This window comes from Oncorhynchus mykiss, chromosome 21, assembly GCF_057628025.1.
Source record: "Oncorhynchus mykiss isolate SJ-2025 chromosome 21, ASM5762802v1, whole genome shotgun sequence".
Taxonomy (NCBI): Eukaryota; Metazoa; Chordata; class Actinopteri; order Salmoniformes; family Salmonidae; genus Oncorhynchus; species Oncorhynchus mykiss.
In genome coordinates this window covers 3,963,110-3,980,911 of record NC_143042.1, presented here as the reverse complement: position 1 = coordinate 3,980,911, position 17,802 = coordinate 3,963,110, and the positions used below count along the sequence as shown (strand labels likewise).

Below are 17,802 nucleotides of genomic sequence, written 5' to 3'. Positions count from 1 at the left end.
AAGTGTTTCTTACGTTTATGATCATATATAATTTGACAAACAAATTGCAGGCAAAATACAAAAGTAAACACCCCAAACAACATGAATCTCAGTGCAACTCCATGTTAATCTCCTAATACTTTCCCCCCAAAATTAAGACAGAACATTAAAAAGTGGAGAGAAAAACAATCAATCTCAAGTAAATGAAAGGCCTCCTGTATACTACTTCATTTAAAATAAAGACATTCATTTTTGTCAACACAACCTGTAGCGATATAAAACCCAAACTACCTTGATCTGACAACCTGTAAAAACTAGCAATGGGCACAGTTATTCAAACAGACATTAGTATTCGTATACACAGGCCTATTTCAACAATGACAAGGCTTCATCTTAATGGAATAAAATGATCTATGGGACATTTCTACACTCATGACATTTGGAATTCTTCATTTAATAATGTGAATATAGTTTTAAAAATACATACGGTATTAGCCTACACAGGTTTCACTTAGCTTGCTGTTGTTGACACTACAGTCAGAGGCTCCATGTGTAGCAACGTGAAGTGGGAGATCTCAAAGCAATGAAAGAAAAGTTGAATTAAAATGACAGAATTAAGTCAACTAAATGAGGAGTAGCCTACAATGAGCAACCTTCAGTATAGGCTGTTTAATCTGAACAGGGTTGTTGTAGATCAGGACAGTAAAGACATGCACTGCCATATTGGATGATAGATAACCTATGGCATTTACAAGTGTCTAAGTAGCGCGAGTCAGGGGCTACTTTTTCTCTCCCTCCTTTGTCGCACACCCCTGGTCCCTGTCCACACAGTATCTCCCGAGTCCTGCAGGCTGCACAGCAAACAAGTGTCCATGATTAAAACTATCTGGATATCCGATAAAATGTCATGATATTATTTCTAATGCCTATCCCTACTTTAGAACACATTTTAGAGTTTAGAATGTATTTCTGTGACTTTGTGACTTTAGAACACATTCGAGTTTAGAATGTATTTATGTGACTTTAGAACACATTCTAGAGTTTAGAATGTATTTCTGTGACTTTAGAACACATTCTAGAGTTTAGAATGTATTTATGTGACTTTAGAACACATTCTAGAGTTTAGAATGGATCTCTGTGACTTTAGAACACATTCTAGAGTTTAGAATGTATTTCTGTGACTTTAGAACACATTCTAGAGTTTAGAATGTATTTCTGTGACTTTCGAACACATTCTAGAGTTTAGAATGTATTTCTGTGACTTTAGAACACATTCTAGAGTTTAGAATGTATTTCTGTGGATGCGGTCCTGTTCCATCTGAGACTTGGCCTTCTTCTTGAGCAGCAGGATGTGTTCAGAAAACTCCCTCACAGCCCCCAGGCCTGCAGCATTGTGGCAGGAGTATTTAGCAGCGTTGATCGCCACCACTGGGGCGTCCCGGGGTACTGCACTCAGCCCAGCCAGGTTCAGACAGTCAACATCTGGTGCATCATTACCTGTAGGAGGGAGAGATGGAGGGATGAAATGTTTCTATTAAAGTGTCCATAAGGTGGTTCTTGAAGTATTCTTAGGATGATTAATTAGTATGTTGCAAAAACATAACACAAACATGCAAAAATATGACATGATTTAAGATAATCATATTTATTTTGATATAGTTTCTGATTTTGGGCTTAGGGATATCATAGAATTTGAATTACAGAAATCAACTAAATTTGATTCAATTAAAATTGAATCCCAAATTCTCCAGGATTTGACTGCTGGCACCTCCCTTCTCACCTTGGCTGTAAATATTCAGTGACTGGCAGTGGCATGCAAATGAAGTGTTCTGCAGTGGTAGTCTAGCATATGTAACAGTATAACTTTAGACCGTCCCCTCGCCCATACCCGGGTTGTAGCCTAGCATACACGCAGAGGGGAAATACAAATGATCACTTAACCAAAACTGGACTCTGAATAAAATATACAACACAGTTTCTCCCTGTCTCTCCTTACTAATAGATACTCTATTTAATCAGACCGTTTCTCCCTGTCTCTCCTTACTAATAGAGGAGTTATTTAATCAGACAGTTTCTCCCCTTACTAATAGAGGAGCTATTTAATCAGACAGTTTCTCCCTGTCTCTCCTTACTAATAGAGGAGCTATTTAATCAGACAGTTTCTCCCTGTCTCTCCTTACTAATAGAGGAGCTATTTAATCAGACAGTTTCTCCCTGTCTCTCCTTACTAATAGAGGAGCTATTTAATCAGACAGTTTCTCCCCTTACTAATAGAGGAGCTATTTAATCAGACAGTTTCTCCCTGTCTCCCCTTACTAATAGAGGAGCTATTTAATCAGACAGTTTCTCCCCTTACTAATAGAGGAGCTATTTAATCAGACAGTTTCTCCCTGTCTCTCCTTACTAATAGAGGAGCTATTTAATCAGACAGTTTCTCCCTGTCTCTCCTAACTAATAGAGGAGCTATTTAATCAGACAGTTTCTCCCCTTACTAATAGAGGAGCTATTTAATCAGACAGTTTCTCCCTGTCTCTCCTTACTAATAGAGGAGCTATTTAATCAGACAGTTTCTCCCTGTCTCTCCTTACTAATAGAGGAGCTATTTAATCAGACAGTTTCTCCCTGTCTCTCCTTACTAATAGAGGAGCTATTTAATCAGACAGTTTCTCCCTGTCTCTCCTTACTAATAGAGGAGCTATTTAATCAGACAGTTCCTCCCTGTCTCCCCTTACTAATAGAGGAGCTATTTAATCAGACAGTTTCTCCCTGTCTCTCCTTACTAATAGAGGAGCTATTTAATCAGACAGTTCCTCCCTGTCTCTCCTTACTAATAGAGGAGCTATTTAATCAGACAGTTTCTCCCTCTCTTCCCTTACTAATAGAGGAGCTATTTAATCAGACAGTTTCTCCCTCTCTCCCCTTACTAATAGAGGAGCTATTTAATCAGACAAGTTATTTATGAGTGAAGAACTTACAATCAGTTCCTGGCAAGAGAGAACAGAGGGATGAGAGGAGAGAGATGAAGGGTTGAGAAGATAGCGAGAGAGATAAGGAGGAGTGAAACACGGAATGAGCAGATACTGTTCCATAACAGAGTGTAGTGTGGTCACCATGACAATCACAATCAGGTTCAACTGGTTCAAACTTTACTGTTGACATTTACTGTCTGATAGTTTCATTGATACGTGGTTATCAAACACCGCTGCTACGGTCACATTCCTGAGAGATATCTAACCTGTTCTACCTTTCCATCTCAGAAGGGCTCCAAATAAAGATCTTCATGTTTGATTGACATGAACACACAAGTATTACTCAAAATAGAATGTTAAGAACCTTGAGATTCCACTATATTTCAAACTGTGCTATATAACTAACTACTATTAGTAGTAGTAGTAGCAGTAGTAGTAGCAGTAGTAGCAGTAGTAGTAGTAGTAGCAGTAGTAGTAGCAGTAGTAGTAGTAGTGGTAGCAGTAGTAGTAGCAGTAGTAGTAGTAGTAGTAGTAGTAGTAGTAGTAGTAGCAGTAGTAGTAGCAGTAGTAGTAGTAGTAGTAGTAGTAGTAGTAGTAGCAGTAGTAGTAGTAGCAGTAGTAGTAGCAGTAGTAGTAGTAGTAGTAGTAGCAGTAGTAGTAGTAGCAGTAGTAGTAGTAGCAGTAGTAGTAGCAGTAGTAGTAGTAGTAGTAGCAGTAGTAGTAGCAGTAGTAGTAGTAGTAGTAGTAGTAGCAGTAGTAGTAGCAGTAGTAGTAGTAGTAGCAGTAAATTGTTAATTGATAATAACAGTGAGTTTACCCATATAGGCGACCTCCTTCCAGTCCAGATCCTTGTCATCCATCATGGCTTTGACCTCACCCTGGATGTCTTTGCCCAGCTGCCTGACCTCGCAGCCTGTCCTCTGGGATAGATTGTCAGCCAGGGCCTTGGTCACAGGGTCCTCACCGGACGAGATCAAGATCACCTGGAAGAAAGACAATAATAGTAGAAAACATGGTTGGGCCAATAATAATAATAATAATAATAATAATAAAACACGGTTGGGCCAATAATGTGTAGAAGGATGTCATTTGAGAAGTGTTCTCTTAGAGGGTATGATGAAACTCAAACTAATAAAGTCACATGACGGAGTCAATAGTATCCTGTGTGTGTGTTTAATGGGCGGAGGTTTCAGTGATAAACTGTGGTCTAAATCTAGGAGCAGGAGCAGCCGGTGTGAAACATCCTGTTCTGGTAAGAGCTTAGCAAAGCAAACCCAACTGGTTCTACCTAACTTCCTGTATCTTTAATACTGCCACAAATCCAAACAAGGGACACTGGGTAGCCGAGCGGGTTACAGCGTTGGGCCAGTAACCGAACCCGAGATTACTAGGGGAAAAATCTGTCAATGTGCCCTTGACCAAGGCACTTAACCCTACTTGCTCATATAAGTCGCTCTGGTTGATTGTCAGCTAAATGACTAAAATGTAAAATGATAGGATTGTTTTTTGTTTATTTTATTGTAGCTTAATGCTGCTTCAAGTTGAACATGTTAAGAGAGGTTAACTGTCACTGCCCAGAAATAATGGTGTCAGCTACGACAAGACACCTTGAGGTAGATTGTTTTCTAATGGTTATTAAAACAGCAGTAGGTGGAGTGGATTTACAGGCATTCAGAAAGCATTCATGACTAGGCTGCTCAACCAGACTCATACATGACTAGGCTGCTCAACCAGACTCATACATGACTAGGCTGCTCAACCAGACTCATACATGACTAGGCTGCTCAACCAGACTCATACATGACTAGGCTGCTCAACCAGACTCATACATGACTAGGCTGCTCAACCAGACTCATACATGACTAGGCTGCTCAACCAGAATCATACATGACTAGGCTGCTCAACCAGACTCATACATGACTAGGCTGCTCAACCAGACTCATACATGACTAGGCTGCTCAACCAGAATCATACATGACTAGGCTGCTCAACCAGAATCATACATGACTAGGCTGCTCAACCAGAATCATACATGACTAGGCTGCTCAACCAGAATCATACATGACTAGGCTGCTCAACCAGACTCATACATGACTAGGCTGCTCAACCAGACTCATACATGACTAGGCTGCTCAACCAGACTCATACATGACTAGGCTGCTCAACCAGAATCATACATGACTAGGCTGCTCAACCAGACTCATACATGACTAGGCTGCTCAACCAGAATCATACATGACTAGGCTGCTCAACCAGACTCATACATGACTAGGCTGCTCAACCAGACTCATACATGACTAGGCTGCTCAACCAGACTCATACATGACTAGGCTGCTCAACCAGAATCCTACATGACTAGGCTGCTCAACCAGAATCATACATGACTAGGCTGCTCAACCAGACTCATACATGACTAGGCTGCTCAACCAGACTCATACATGACTAGGCTGCTCAACCAGACTCATACATGACTAGGCTGCTCAACCAGAATCATACATGACTAGGCTGCTCAACCAGAATCATACATGACTAGGCTGCTCAACCAGAATCATACATGACTAGGCTGCTCAACCAGACTCATACATGACTAGGCTGCTCAACCAGACTCATAAATGACTAGGCTGCTCAACCAGAATCCTACATGACTAGGCTGCTCAACCAGAATCCTACATGACTAGGCTGCTCAACCAGACTCATACATGACTAGGCTGCTCAACCAGAATCCTACATGACTAGGCTGCTCAACCAGAATCATACATGACTAGGCTGCTCAACCAGAATCCTACATGACTAGGCTGCTCAACCAGAATCATACATGACTAGGCTGCTCAACCAGACTCATACATGACTAGGCTGCTCAACCAGAATCCTACATGACTAGGCTGCTCAACCAGACTCATACATGACTAGGCTGCTCAACCAGACTCCTACATGACTAGGCTGCTCAACCAGACTCATACATGACTAGGCTGCTCAACCAGACTCATACATGACTAGGCTGCTCAACCACACTCATAAATGACTAGGCTGCTCAACCAGAATCCTACATGACTAGGCTGCTCAACCAGAATCCTACATGACTAGGCTGCTCAACCAGACTCATACATGACTAGGCTGCTCAACCAGAATCCTACATGACTAGGCTGCTCAAACAGAATCATACATGACTAGGCTGCTCAACCAGAATCCTACATGACTAGGCTGCTCAACCAGAATCATACATGACTAGGCTGCTCAACCAGACTCATACATGACTAGGCTGCTCAACCAGAATCCTACATGACTAGGCTGCTCAACCAGACTCATACATGACTAGGCTGCTCAACCAGACTCCTACATGACTAGGCTGCTCAACCAGACTCATACATGACTAGGCTGCTCAACCAGACTCCTACATGACTAGGCTGCTCAACCAGACTCCTACATGACTAGGCTGCTCAACCAGACTCATACATGACTAGGCTGCTCAACCAGACTCATACATGACTAGGCTGCTCAACCAGACTCATACATGACTAGGCTGCTCAACCAGACTCATACATGACTGGGCTGCTCAACCAGACTCATACATGACTAGGCTGCTCAACCAGACTCATACATGACTAGGCTGCTCAACCAGAATCATACATGACTAGGCTGCTCAACCAGACTCATACATGACTAGGCTGCTCAACCAGACTCCTACATGACTAGGCTGCTCAACCAGACTCATACATGACTAGGCTGCTCAACCAGACTCATACATGACTAGGCTGCTCAACCAGACTCATACATGACTAGGCTGCTCAACCAGACTCATACATGACTAGGCTGCTCAACCAGAATCATACATGACTAGGCTGCTCAACCAGAATCATACATGACTAGGCTGCTCAACCAGAATCATACATGACTAGGCTGCTCAACCAGACTCATACATGACTAGGCTGCTCAACCAGACTCATACATGACTAGGCTGCTCAACCAGACTCATACATGACTAGGCTGCTCAACCAGAATCCTACATGACTAGGCTGCTCAACCAGACTCATACATGACTAGGCTGCTCAACCAGACTCATACATGACTAGGCTGCTCAACCAGACTCATACATGACTAGGCTGCTCAACCAGACTCATACATGACTAGGCTGCTCAACCAGACTCATACATGACTAGGCTGCTCAACCAGAATCCTACATGACTAGGCTGCTCAACCAGACTCCTACATGACTGGGCTGCTCAACCAGACTCATACATGACTGGGCTGCTCAACCAGACTCATACATGACTAGGCTGCTCAACCAGACTCATACATGACTAGGCTGCTCAACCAGAATCATACATGACTAGGCTGCTCAACCAGACTCATACATGACTAGGCTGCTCAACCAGACTCATACATGACTAGGCTGCTCAACCAGACTCATACATGACTAGGCTGCTCAACCAGAATCATACATGACTAGGCTGCTCAACCAGAATCATACATGACTAGGCTGCTCAACCAGACTCCTACATGACTAGGCTGCTCAACCAGACTCCTACATGACTAGGCTGCTCAACCAGACTCATACATGACTAGGCTGCTCAACCAGACTCATACATGACTAGGCTGCTCAACCAGACTCATACATGACTAGGCTGCTCAACCAGACTCATACATGACTAGGCTGCTCAACCAGACTCATACATGACTAGGCTGCTCAACCAGAATCATACATGACTAGGCTGCTCAACCAGACTCATACATGACTAGGCTGCTCAACCAGAATCCTACATGACTAGGCTGCTCAACCAGAATCCTACATGACTAGGCTGCTCAACCAGACTCATACATGACTAGGCTGCTCAACAAGACTCATACATGACTAGGCTGCTCAACCAGAATCATACATGACTAGGCTGCTCAACCAGACTCATACATGACTAGGCTGCTCAACCAGACTCATACATGACTAGGCTGCTCAACCAGACTCATACATGACTAGGCTGCTCAACCAGAATCATACATGACTAGGCTGCTCAACCAGACTCATACATGACTAGGCTGCTCAACCAGAATCCTACATGACTAGGCTGCTCAACCAGAATCCTACATGACTAGGCTGCTCAACCAGACTCATACATGACTAGGCTGCTCAACAAGACTCATACATGACTAGGCTGCTCAACCAGAATCATACATGACTAGGCTGCTCAACCAGACTCATACATGACTAGGCTGCTCAACCAGACTCATACATGACTAGGCTGCTCAACCAGAATCATACATGACTAGGCTGCTCAACCAGAATCATACATGACTAGGCTGCTCAACCAGAATCATACATGACTAGGCTGCTCAACCAGAATCATACATGACTAGGCTGCTCAACCAGACTCATACATGACTAGGCTGCTCAACCAGACTCATACATGACTAGGCTGCTCAACCACTCATACATGACTAGGCTGCTCAACCAGACTCCTACATGACTAGGCTGGTCAACCAGAATCATACATGACTAGGCTGCTCAACCAGACTCATACAGGACTAGGCTGCTCAACAAGACTCATACATGACTAGGCTGCTCAACCAGACTCATACATGACTAGGCTGGTCAACCAGAATCATACAGGACTAGGCTGCTCAACAAGACTCATACATGACTAGGCTGCTCAACCAGAATCATACAGGACTAGGCTGCTCAACCATTTTAAAGTTGTTGTTGTTGTTTTTTCATTGTGCATAGTGTATTCATGTGAAATGTGTCAAACAATTCAGCATCGGTTGACATTGATACTTTGCAATGTCAAATTTGTGAAATAAACCATTCAAATGTTGTGTGATCATATGTGATCTTTTAAAACAATGAATGAATCACCCGTATTCATCTCATTATCTTTGCATTTCCACTCCCTCTCTCTGCAGTGTGTGTGTTCTATGTGTTCTATATGTACAGTATCTGTACCTCCACTCCCTCTCTCTGCAGTGTGTGTGTTCTATATGTACAGTATCTGTACCTCCACTCCCTCTCTCTGCAGTGTGTGTGTTCTATGTGTTCTATATGTACAGTATCTGTACCTCCACTCCCTCTCTCTGCAGTGTGTGTGTTCTATATGTACAGTATCTGTACCTCCACCCCCTCTCTCTGCAGTGTGTGTGTTCTATGTGTTCTATATGTACAGTATCTGTACCTCCACTCCCTCTCTCTGCGGTGTGTGTGTTCTATATGTACAGTATCTGTACCTCCACTCCCTCTCTCTGCAGTGTGTGTGTTCTATATGTACAGTATCTGTACCTCCACCCCCTCTCTCTGCAGTGTGTGTGTTCTATATGTACAGTATCTGTACCTCCACTCCCTCTCTCTGCAGTGTGTGTGTTCTATATGTACAGTATCTGTACCTCCACTCCCTCTCTCTGCAGTGTGTGTGTTCTATATGTACAGTATCTGTACCTCCACTCCCTCTCTGCAGTGTGTGTGTTCTATATGTACAGTATCTGTACCTACACTCCCTCTCTCTGCAGTGTGTGTGTTCTATATGTACAGTATCTGTACCTCCACTCCCTCTCTCTGCAGTGTGTGTTCTATATGTACAGTATCTGTACCTCCACCCCCTCTCTGCAGTGTGTGTGTTCTATATGTACAGTATCTGTACCTCCACTCCCTCTCTCTGCAGTGTGTGTGTTCTATATGTACAGTATCTGTACCTCCACTCCCTCTCTCTGCAGTGTGTGTGTTCTATATGTACAGTATCTGTACCTCCACTCCCTCTCTCTGCAGTGTGTGTGTTCTATATGTACAGTATCTGTACCTCCACTCCCTCTCTCTGCAGTGTGTGTGTTCTATATGTACAGTATCTGTACCTCCACCCCCTCTCTCTGCAGTGTGTGTGTTCTATATGTACAGTATCTGTACCTCCACCCCCTCTCTCTGCAGTGTGTGTGTTCTATATGTACAGTATCTGTACCTCCACTCCCTCTCTCTGCAGTGTGTGTGTTCTATATGTACAGTATCTGTACCTCCACTCCCTCTCTCGGCAGTGTGTGTGTTCTATATGTACAGTATCTGTACCTCCACTACCTCTCTCTGCAGTGTGTGTGTTCTATATGTACAGTATCTGTACCTCCACCCCCTCTCTCTGCAGTGTGTGTGTTTGTTCTACATGTTCTGTATCTGTACCTCCACTCCCTCTCTCTGCAGTGTGTGTGTTCTATATGTACAGTATCTGTACCTCCACCCCCTCTCTCTGCAGTGTGTGTGTTATATATGTTCTGTATGTACAGTATCTGTACCTCCACTCCCTCTCTCTGCAGTGTGTGTTCTATATGTTCTATATGTACAGTATCTGTATCTCTACTCCCTCTCTCTGCAGTGTGTGTGTTCTATATGTACAGTATCTGTACCTCCACCCCCTCTCTCTGCAGTGTGTGTGTTCTATGTGTTCTATATGTACAGTATCTGTACCTCCACTCCCTCTCTCTGCAGTGTGTGTTCTATATGTACAGTATCTGTACCTCCACTCCCTCTCTCTGCAGTGTGTGTTCTATATGTACAGTATCTGTACCTCCACCCCCTCTCTCTGCAGTGTGTGTTCTATATGTACAGTATCTGTACCTCCACTCCCTCTCTCTGCAGTGTGTGTTCTATATGTTCTATATGTACAGTATCTGTATCTCTACTCCCTCTCTCTGCAGTGTGTGTGTTCTATATGTTCTGTATGTACAGTATCTGTACCTCCACCCCCTCTCTCTGCAGTGTGTGTGTTTGTTCTACATGTTCTGTATCTGTACCTCCACCCCCTCTCTCTGCAGCATGCGGATACCCATAGTATCTCTGGTGTTGACTGAGACCATCTCCTCTCCAGAGACAGAGATGAGGACGCGGCCGTCAGTCAGACAGCCGGAGACGTTACACAGCAGCAGACGCACCACCTCAGGCTTGTCCAGGCCAAAGTAACCAAACCTGGACAGGAACAACACACACAGGGACAACATTTGGACAACCACTCCTCTGTGTTACAGCATTATTCATTTTGTTGCTTTACCACAAAATCTAATTATATTTAAAGTGCATTCAAATAAACACTTTCAGAGAGAGAGACAGAGACAGACAGAGAGACAGAGACAGACAGAGAGACAGACAGAGAGAGAGAGACAGAGACAGACAGAGAGAGAGGTGGTTCGGAGTGAATGACTTCAACAGAGAGTGAACTTGAAATTCTAGGTCAGTGATTTCAGACTACCTCAGTACTCTCTGTTCTGCCACGGGCCAGTCGATATCCACATCAATATCCACACTGTACTCTGGCAGCATCTCATAGTAAGCCCACTTCCCCCCCTGAGAAAGACAACAACACAAAGGGTATTCTATTAGCATTCAAAACACCAGTTAACAATAGAATATCTAGTAGTATCACAGACCAGTCCATCTCTCAGTGTGTATGTTGTTTCTAGTCAGGCTGAATGAATAAATACGTTATTGATCCCAGGAAGGAAATATGCTTTGTCAGCAGCAGCAGCAGAGATAAACATCTGGGTCTGTATCTAGGATCAGGTCCTCCCTGTCCACATCATCTTAGTCATTGTGGCTGTGTTAGAAGTGGATATTTGTTAATATCATAGCCACTACTGCATACAGAGTGTTATTGTTGGGGAATGTTACTAATAAACTAATGAAGAGGAATTTCTCTTACACACACACACACGCACACACACGGATTAAGGTTGGATGGACTAGACACACACACACACACACTACAGGCTCTCCTATGCTGAACATGCAAAAATGAATTGAGTAACTATTGACTGTGACCTATGACCAACTAATAACCAGGCTGATGAGGCCTTAAGAACCGATCCTTGTTTAAACTTTAAAAACAGCAGAATAGTGAAAACTCTTAGTGGCCAAAGCAACATGTATGTCGAGACAGAAGAGCTGGCTGGCTGGACTGGCCAGACTGCAATATAAACCTGATGACCAATTACTCAAATGTAATTTGCTTACAGAGAATGTATCCCTTCACATATACTTCCAGAGCCTACAGACTGGTGTTGAAGATCACGTAGAACACTCGTTCCTCATCAAGCAGCTGAACACTAGTTTGGGTCTTATTCGACAAACCCCATGGTTTACCCTGCCTCTTACCAGACCACTGTTTCTAGAATACCTTTTCTAGATATGATTCATCTTCTCCTGTATGTACAAACGTCACTTATATTTTACATTCAGCCTACCCACAGTGTATATTAACCAATCAAGTAGCAGTCTTGTGTGACAATTAAAGGAGGAACTCTCCTGTGGTCCTCGGCAGCTCAGTTGGTAGAGCATGGTGCTTGTAACGACAGGGTAGTGGGTTCCACCCATACTTATGTCTGCAAGCATGACTACGTTGCTGTGGATAAAATGGCATATCTGCTAAATGGCATAAGTTATTATATTAAATCAACAGGTTTATAATTCTCTCATTATCATCCCTGTGTGTATTGTCCTGCGTGCATCAGGGTATTAAAGAAGTTGAAGTTCAGATGGTCTCCTCACTATTCTTTCAATCGAAAAGGGAAAACTGATCCTAGACCAGCACTCCTTCCTGAGGCGCTTTGTGACTATGGGTCCCTTTAGGGGCCTGGTGAAAGTTACCTGCAAAACACCTTCCTCTATAAGGGCTCTGGTGGAAAAATAGAAAGATCCGTTCTCACACAGCTCTCCATCCCAGTCCTGTCTCCGGGGCCTGTTGGATGGATCCAGGTTGAGAGGCTGGGTGGCTACACTACCTGAACAGGAGAGAGAACACATCATCATTATGAGTTGATAGGAAATAGTCTGGTTTCTGGTTATAACCTGGTCAGGAGACAAACTCACTTGTTTAATCACACCCCCATCTCTCTATTGTGATACAGTCACATGGACAGGAAAAACTCCTGACCCTACTTCAAATCAAATTGTATTGGTCACATACACATGGTTAGCAGCTGTTAATGGTCACATACACATGGTTAGCAGATGTTAATGCGAGTGTAGCGAAATGCTTGCGCTTCTAGTTCTAACAGTGCAGTAATATCTAACAAGTAATCTAACAATTCCACAACAACTACCTTATACACACAACTCTAGAGGGATGGAATTATAAAGTAGCCTAGGGGTGTTTTTCCCCCACAGAGATTAAGCCTAATCCTGGACTACAAATCATTTTCTATGGAGATTCTCCATTGATCTAGCTTTTTAATCCAGCATTAGGGTTCATCTGTATCCAGGAAACCATGCCTAACTGTGAGGTCCTAAACATAACACATGGCTGTCCCGTACCTCCTTTCTTCACCTCCTGACAGACCTGAACATTAAGTTTGTTGGAACCTCTCCAGTTTACTGATAATAAGTGTGAGGTCCTAAACATAACACATGGCTGTCCCGTACCTCCTTTCTTCACCTCCTGCCAGCGGAAGTGGTGTCGTCGGACCACGGAGAAGACGGACGTGAAGCCCTGCTTGGTGATCATCTCCAGGGCCTCCTTCAGGTGGAAGGGGTGCAGGCAGGGAGACGTGGCCTGGATGTGACAGATCACATCCACCTCTGGAGGAGGACAACACACAGCAGACTATGAGATACCAGAAGAATATGAGAAACAGTATGAGATTTGAATAATTGTGTATATGCTGCCACTGTTGTCAATTGAAGCTATGGAGTGGGCCCCACTTTATTGGGATAAACCCAAATGTTGCCTCATAGATCACAATGAATAAGACTACATGGACGGGGGGACCTGATCCTAGATCAGTATTCCTACTCTGAGATGCTTGATACATGCCGTCCCAGAGCCTTAGTCAAGCTAGTGGCTAAACAAGTTCTGCATATATTACATTAACAGCTGACATCTATAACAAAGTGCTGCCAAACAGTCATTACAAAGATAGTTGAAGTGTCACAAAGGGTGTGGTTCTGTCACAATAAAATATAACCAACGTTGACACTGTTGCCACAGAGAATCTTCCTCACGCCTCCCTCCTCGTCTCCTTCTCACAGCACATTGGAGCAGAAGATCTGATCACAAGGAATCAAGGAAATACACTTGACATTCACCCCCTACCTGGGTTTAATCGGGCGAATTCCTGGATGGTGTCAAGAGAGCTGGAGGAGTCTTTGGACACCTCTGGGCTCCTGCGGTGAACCTGAGCTCCCCATGTCTTGGCTACCTTCTCAATGTCATCATGGTCAGTTGATACCCACACACTGGGAGAAAGAACAGAACAAGTTGATTCCTCAGGCTTTGTAACAAGTAGGCTGCATCAGTGCAATCCAGTCTTGTGTGACCAAGCCCAAACCAGGGGGTTCATTCAGAGACAGTACACTAACTGTCAAATAACAATATTATCCATGCACCCAAAACAAGAATGTCAACATGCTTTCTCACATTTAAAAATACTAGTTTAGTATAGAATACTACAGTACTTAAAATAGAATTCTGTAATAAACTGTAGGATATTCCTTGCTCATGTGTAGTACTTAGTAGAGAATGTTGTAGTATACTGTAGAATACTATAGTAAATGCTACAGTAATGTCCCCAAAAACACTACCCTTTTTAACTATAGTAAATCCTACAGTAATTTGCATAAACCCTACCCATTCTCCTCCTCCATAACCCCATTTTTGCCACCCATAAGTGAGAAACCCACATGCCAAGTATAGGACACGTATTGTGTTCCCTACAATTAGAAAAGAGTAAAGTGCTGACCTATCTGTTCACACCCCAGTCCTATCTACCTACAAGTTATGGAAAATGTGCTCTTTTAGTATGTCTCTAGTAAGGAGAGAAAGCCCCCACTTCTATGTCAAAGATATAAAAACAAAAACACTATAGTAAATACTACAGTCCACAAAACACTACATGATACTATAGTATATACTAGTTATTTTACTACAATATGTTTACTATAGTTAACTGTAAATAATACACTACACTACAGTGAATACTATGGTATTAATATCATAGTAAACTGGCATTTTTTTATGTGGGTTGTAATGTAGCTAGCCTACCAAGCTTCTATCAAAGCAACTCCGTATACAGTAGTTAGATTGAAAGACATTTGACTATTAGATTGAACTGAATTACCTGTCAAACTGTTTGGAGTCCACTGCAGCTCTCAGAACCCATCCGATGAGGGGGACACCGGCTAGCATTTTGATATTCTTCAGGGGGATCCCCTTACTGCCTCCCCTCGCCAGGATCAGGGCTGCGATGTGTCTCTTCTCACCGCTGTCTTTAATAACCTTTGCTTTTCTGTCTCTCACATCTTCGATGCCTGATCGCGTTCGTTTTCTAGCAGCAGCCATTGTAAAGGGTCACTCAGTAGCCCAGTGGGAGGTTAAGAAGACGTGGCGGTATCACTGTAACTTAACTAGCTAGCTAACTAACCAGTAACGTTAGCGGTAGCTATGTCTAGCAGTCGGCTGATGAATCTAGCTAGCTACTTATTGTGTTCTAGCTCACTGTAGCTAGCTAGGTATTTAGGTTACAATATATACTACTGACTACACTGTCAGTAGTGTACACTGAAGGACGGCCTATTAATCCTACAAATATTACATTTATAAACAGAACAAGTGGCGTATTATGATATTTCATTGTGGCTACGAAATCAGAAAGAACGTCACCATAGAATTGTACCGTAATGATTGAGGTCAATGCGTTAAAAACTATGATGGCGATCAATATTATCGACACGAGGATACCTAAGGTGCAAAATGGTAGAAGCATGTCCAATGTCTATTTTCTCAATCACAGAACTCCAGGTTTCAATATTGCATAAAATAATGTAAATGTACTCATCATAGACAACAATTCAATTGCGCTAGCCAACCAAACAGCAGTACTTACGGTAAAGTATTTACTACTTCTAGCTGGAACGACTCTGTGCAGTGCGCGTGTGTAATAACTAAATTCCCCCTTGCACTCCGAAATAAAAAAAATAATTTTTTTTTAGAAACGTTGGCAACGTTGTACTATTTTACTGATTGTTGTTTTGGAAACATAAAAATGTATGGCGATAAGATGATACATACGTCTGATACCGGGAGCTCGGAGTCATGCATCGAAATCGTTAAGCAGTGTGCCGATATTGTATCGCTTTATCGGAAACACGTTATCAATGACCTCCAAAGATGTGTTTTGTCGAATAACCACCGTCGAAACGTTGGTAATTAAATGTTTGCATCTGAGCTCCTGGAGTGTGCGGCTCTCTTTTATTTTCAAGTTTGTCGAATAACCGTCTGGTATTCGTTTCGGTAGAATAGGAAAAGGCTTATTTTGACCAGCAGGTGCCACTAGTGTACACTATTTTGATCAAAGCCTCGTGTAATTAACCTATTTTTCGACACAATTGTATGGAAATGCTCAATGCTTCAGGAAGCTTCGTTTCCCCAACACTAGCTTCATCGATTAGTAAATGTGCAGAATTTCGGCAAAAATAATTATACATCCATTGCAGGGCACTGGGCTTCCTCGCATCACCATATTTGGTAGTGAGTGGAAACGCCAAACGGATGCTTCACATTTAAATTTTATACATCCGGTGAAATATCTGGTTCACTATTCTACAGTGTTTTAATCTACCACTGTAGAATACATTCAAAAAACTTTAAAGTACTACTTAAGTAGTTTTTGGGGGTCTGTACTTTACTATTTATATTTTTGGCTACTTTTACTTTACTACATTCCATAAGAAAATATTGTGCTTTTTACTCCATACATATATATTCCTTAACACCCAAAAGTACTCGTTACATTTTGAACGCTTAGCAGGACAGGAAAATTGTCAAATTCACGTGCTTATTAAAGAGAACATCCTTGGTCATCCCTATTGCCTCTGATCTGGCGGACTCCCTAAACACACATGCTTCATTTGTAAAATATGCCTGAGCGTTGGGAATGTGCACCTGGCTTTCCGTAAATACAAAAAATCGCGCTATCTGGTTTGCATAATATAAGTAATTTGAAATTATTTGTAGTTGTACTTTTGATACTTAAGTATATTTTAGAAAATTACATGTATTTAAAAAAAAAAAAAAAACTTTTACTCAAGCAGTATTTTAGTGGGTGACTTTCACTTTACTTGAGTCATTTTCGATTGGGTTACTTTTATTTTTCCTGCTCTCACTCAGTAATAGCAACATAAAACCAACTACCGGTAAACAGCGGGGGGGAAACAGACAATACCAGTTTGAACTAGTTCCAAAATCGGAGGCAGAGTTCGCTAATGGACAAACTGTCTACAAACTCGCACTCCCACTAGATACAAATCACTCTGATGTATGTAGCATAACTGGGACGCTAGACCCACACGCTGCATGTAATTAAAACGTTCAATTCGTATTTTCGTGGAAGTGCAGAGATAACACAAATCTCATATTGCAAATACACACTTATTAATATATCTGCAAATAACGGCACATTCAATAAAATCCAGACAAAGATTACCACTACTGCGAGATATCTCCAAACTTCTTTACTTTCAACAAGAATATCAGTCTCCTTAGAGACCGTCAAAAATTGCCAATGCCGACTATATTTCAAGTCGTCACGGCGGGGTATTGGGTAAAGTTTTCAACTAGCAATAATCGCGCCTCGGATAGACCTCATAGGCTACGATACTGCCACTGCGCAAAGCTGATTCAAATCTTGAAAAAGGCAAGGTAGCCACCACAGAAGATACAATTCACGGAAACGGTTCATAATAACGTCGCGGTACAGTGTGGTGCTAATTTGTGTGCAATAGTCATATATTATGATTGAAATGTGTTCAAAACGTTTCGATAACCCGAGGTGTGCATAGTTTGTATTTTAAAAATAATAATGTAGCAACACCACACCGCAATGCATGATGGGATGTGAAACATAC

The 17,802-nt window shown here is 42.5% G+C and overlaps 1 protein-coding gene and 1 non-coding gene across 3 annotated transcripts; both read right to left on the bottom strand.

Annotated features, from left to right (window-relative positions):
* On the bottom strand, window positions 1-16,969 carry LOC118942883 (N-acylneuraminate cytidylyltransferase). 2 transcript variants are annotated; one of them, XM_090213500.1, is made up of 8 exons: window positions 15,018-16,969; window positions 13,994-14,136; window positions 13,324-13,479; window positions 12,550-12,683; window positions 11,156-11,250; window positions 10,704-10,875; window positions 3,766-3,931; window positions 1-1,476 (listed from the first exon to the last, which is right to left on the bottom strand). In XM_090213500.1, the coding sequence occupies exons 1-8, from the start codon at window positions 15,236-15,238 to the stop codon at window positions 1,262-1,264; spliced, it is 1,302 nt and encodes a 433-aa protein (XP_090069626.1). In that variant the 5' UTR covers window positions 15,239-16,969; the 3' UTR covers window positions 1-1,261. The 2 variants fall into 2 exon arrangements, with proteins under 2 accessions (XP_090069626.1, XP_090069627.1); XM_090213501.1 differs by lacking the exons at window positions 13,324-13,479; window positions 13,994-14,136; window positions 15,018-16,969 and adding an exon at window positions 13,216-13,312.
* A 462-nt stretch (window positions 16,970-17,431) lies between these two features.
* LOC118943029 (U4 spliceosomal RNA) lies at window positions 17,432-17,572 on the bottom strand. Its single transcript, XR_005038765.1, has one exon. It is a non-coding gene; the product is annotated as a U4 spliceosomal RNA (small nuclear RNA).
* Window positions 17,573-17,802: the final 230 nt, after the last annotated feature.

Coding starts and splice junctions, on each gene's coding strand:
- LOC118942883 (XM_090213500.1), bottom strand. CDS start 15,238: ATGGCTGCTGCTAGAAAACGAACGCGATCAGGCATCGAAGATGTGAGA. Junction 10,876..11,155: donor GCAGAACAGAGAGTACTGAG/GTAGTCTGAAAT, acceptor GTTCCTGTCCAG/GTTTGGTTACTTTGGCCTGG. Junction 1,477..3,765: donor GAAGGAGGTCGCCTATATGG/GTAAACTCACTG, acceptor TCCCTCCTACAG/GTAATGATGCACCAGATGTT.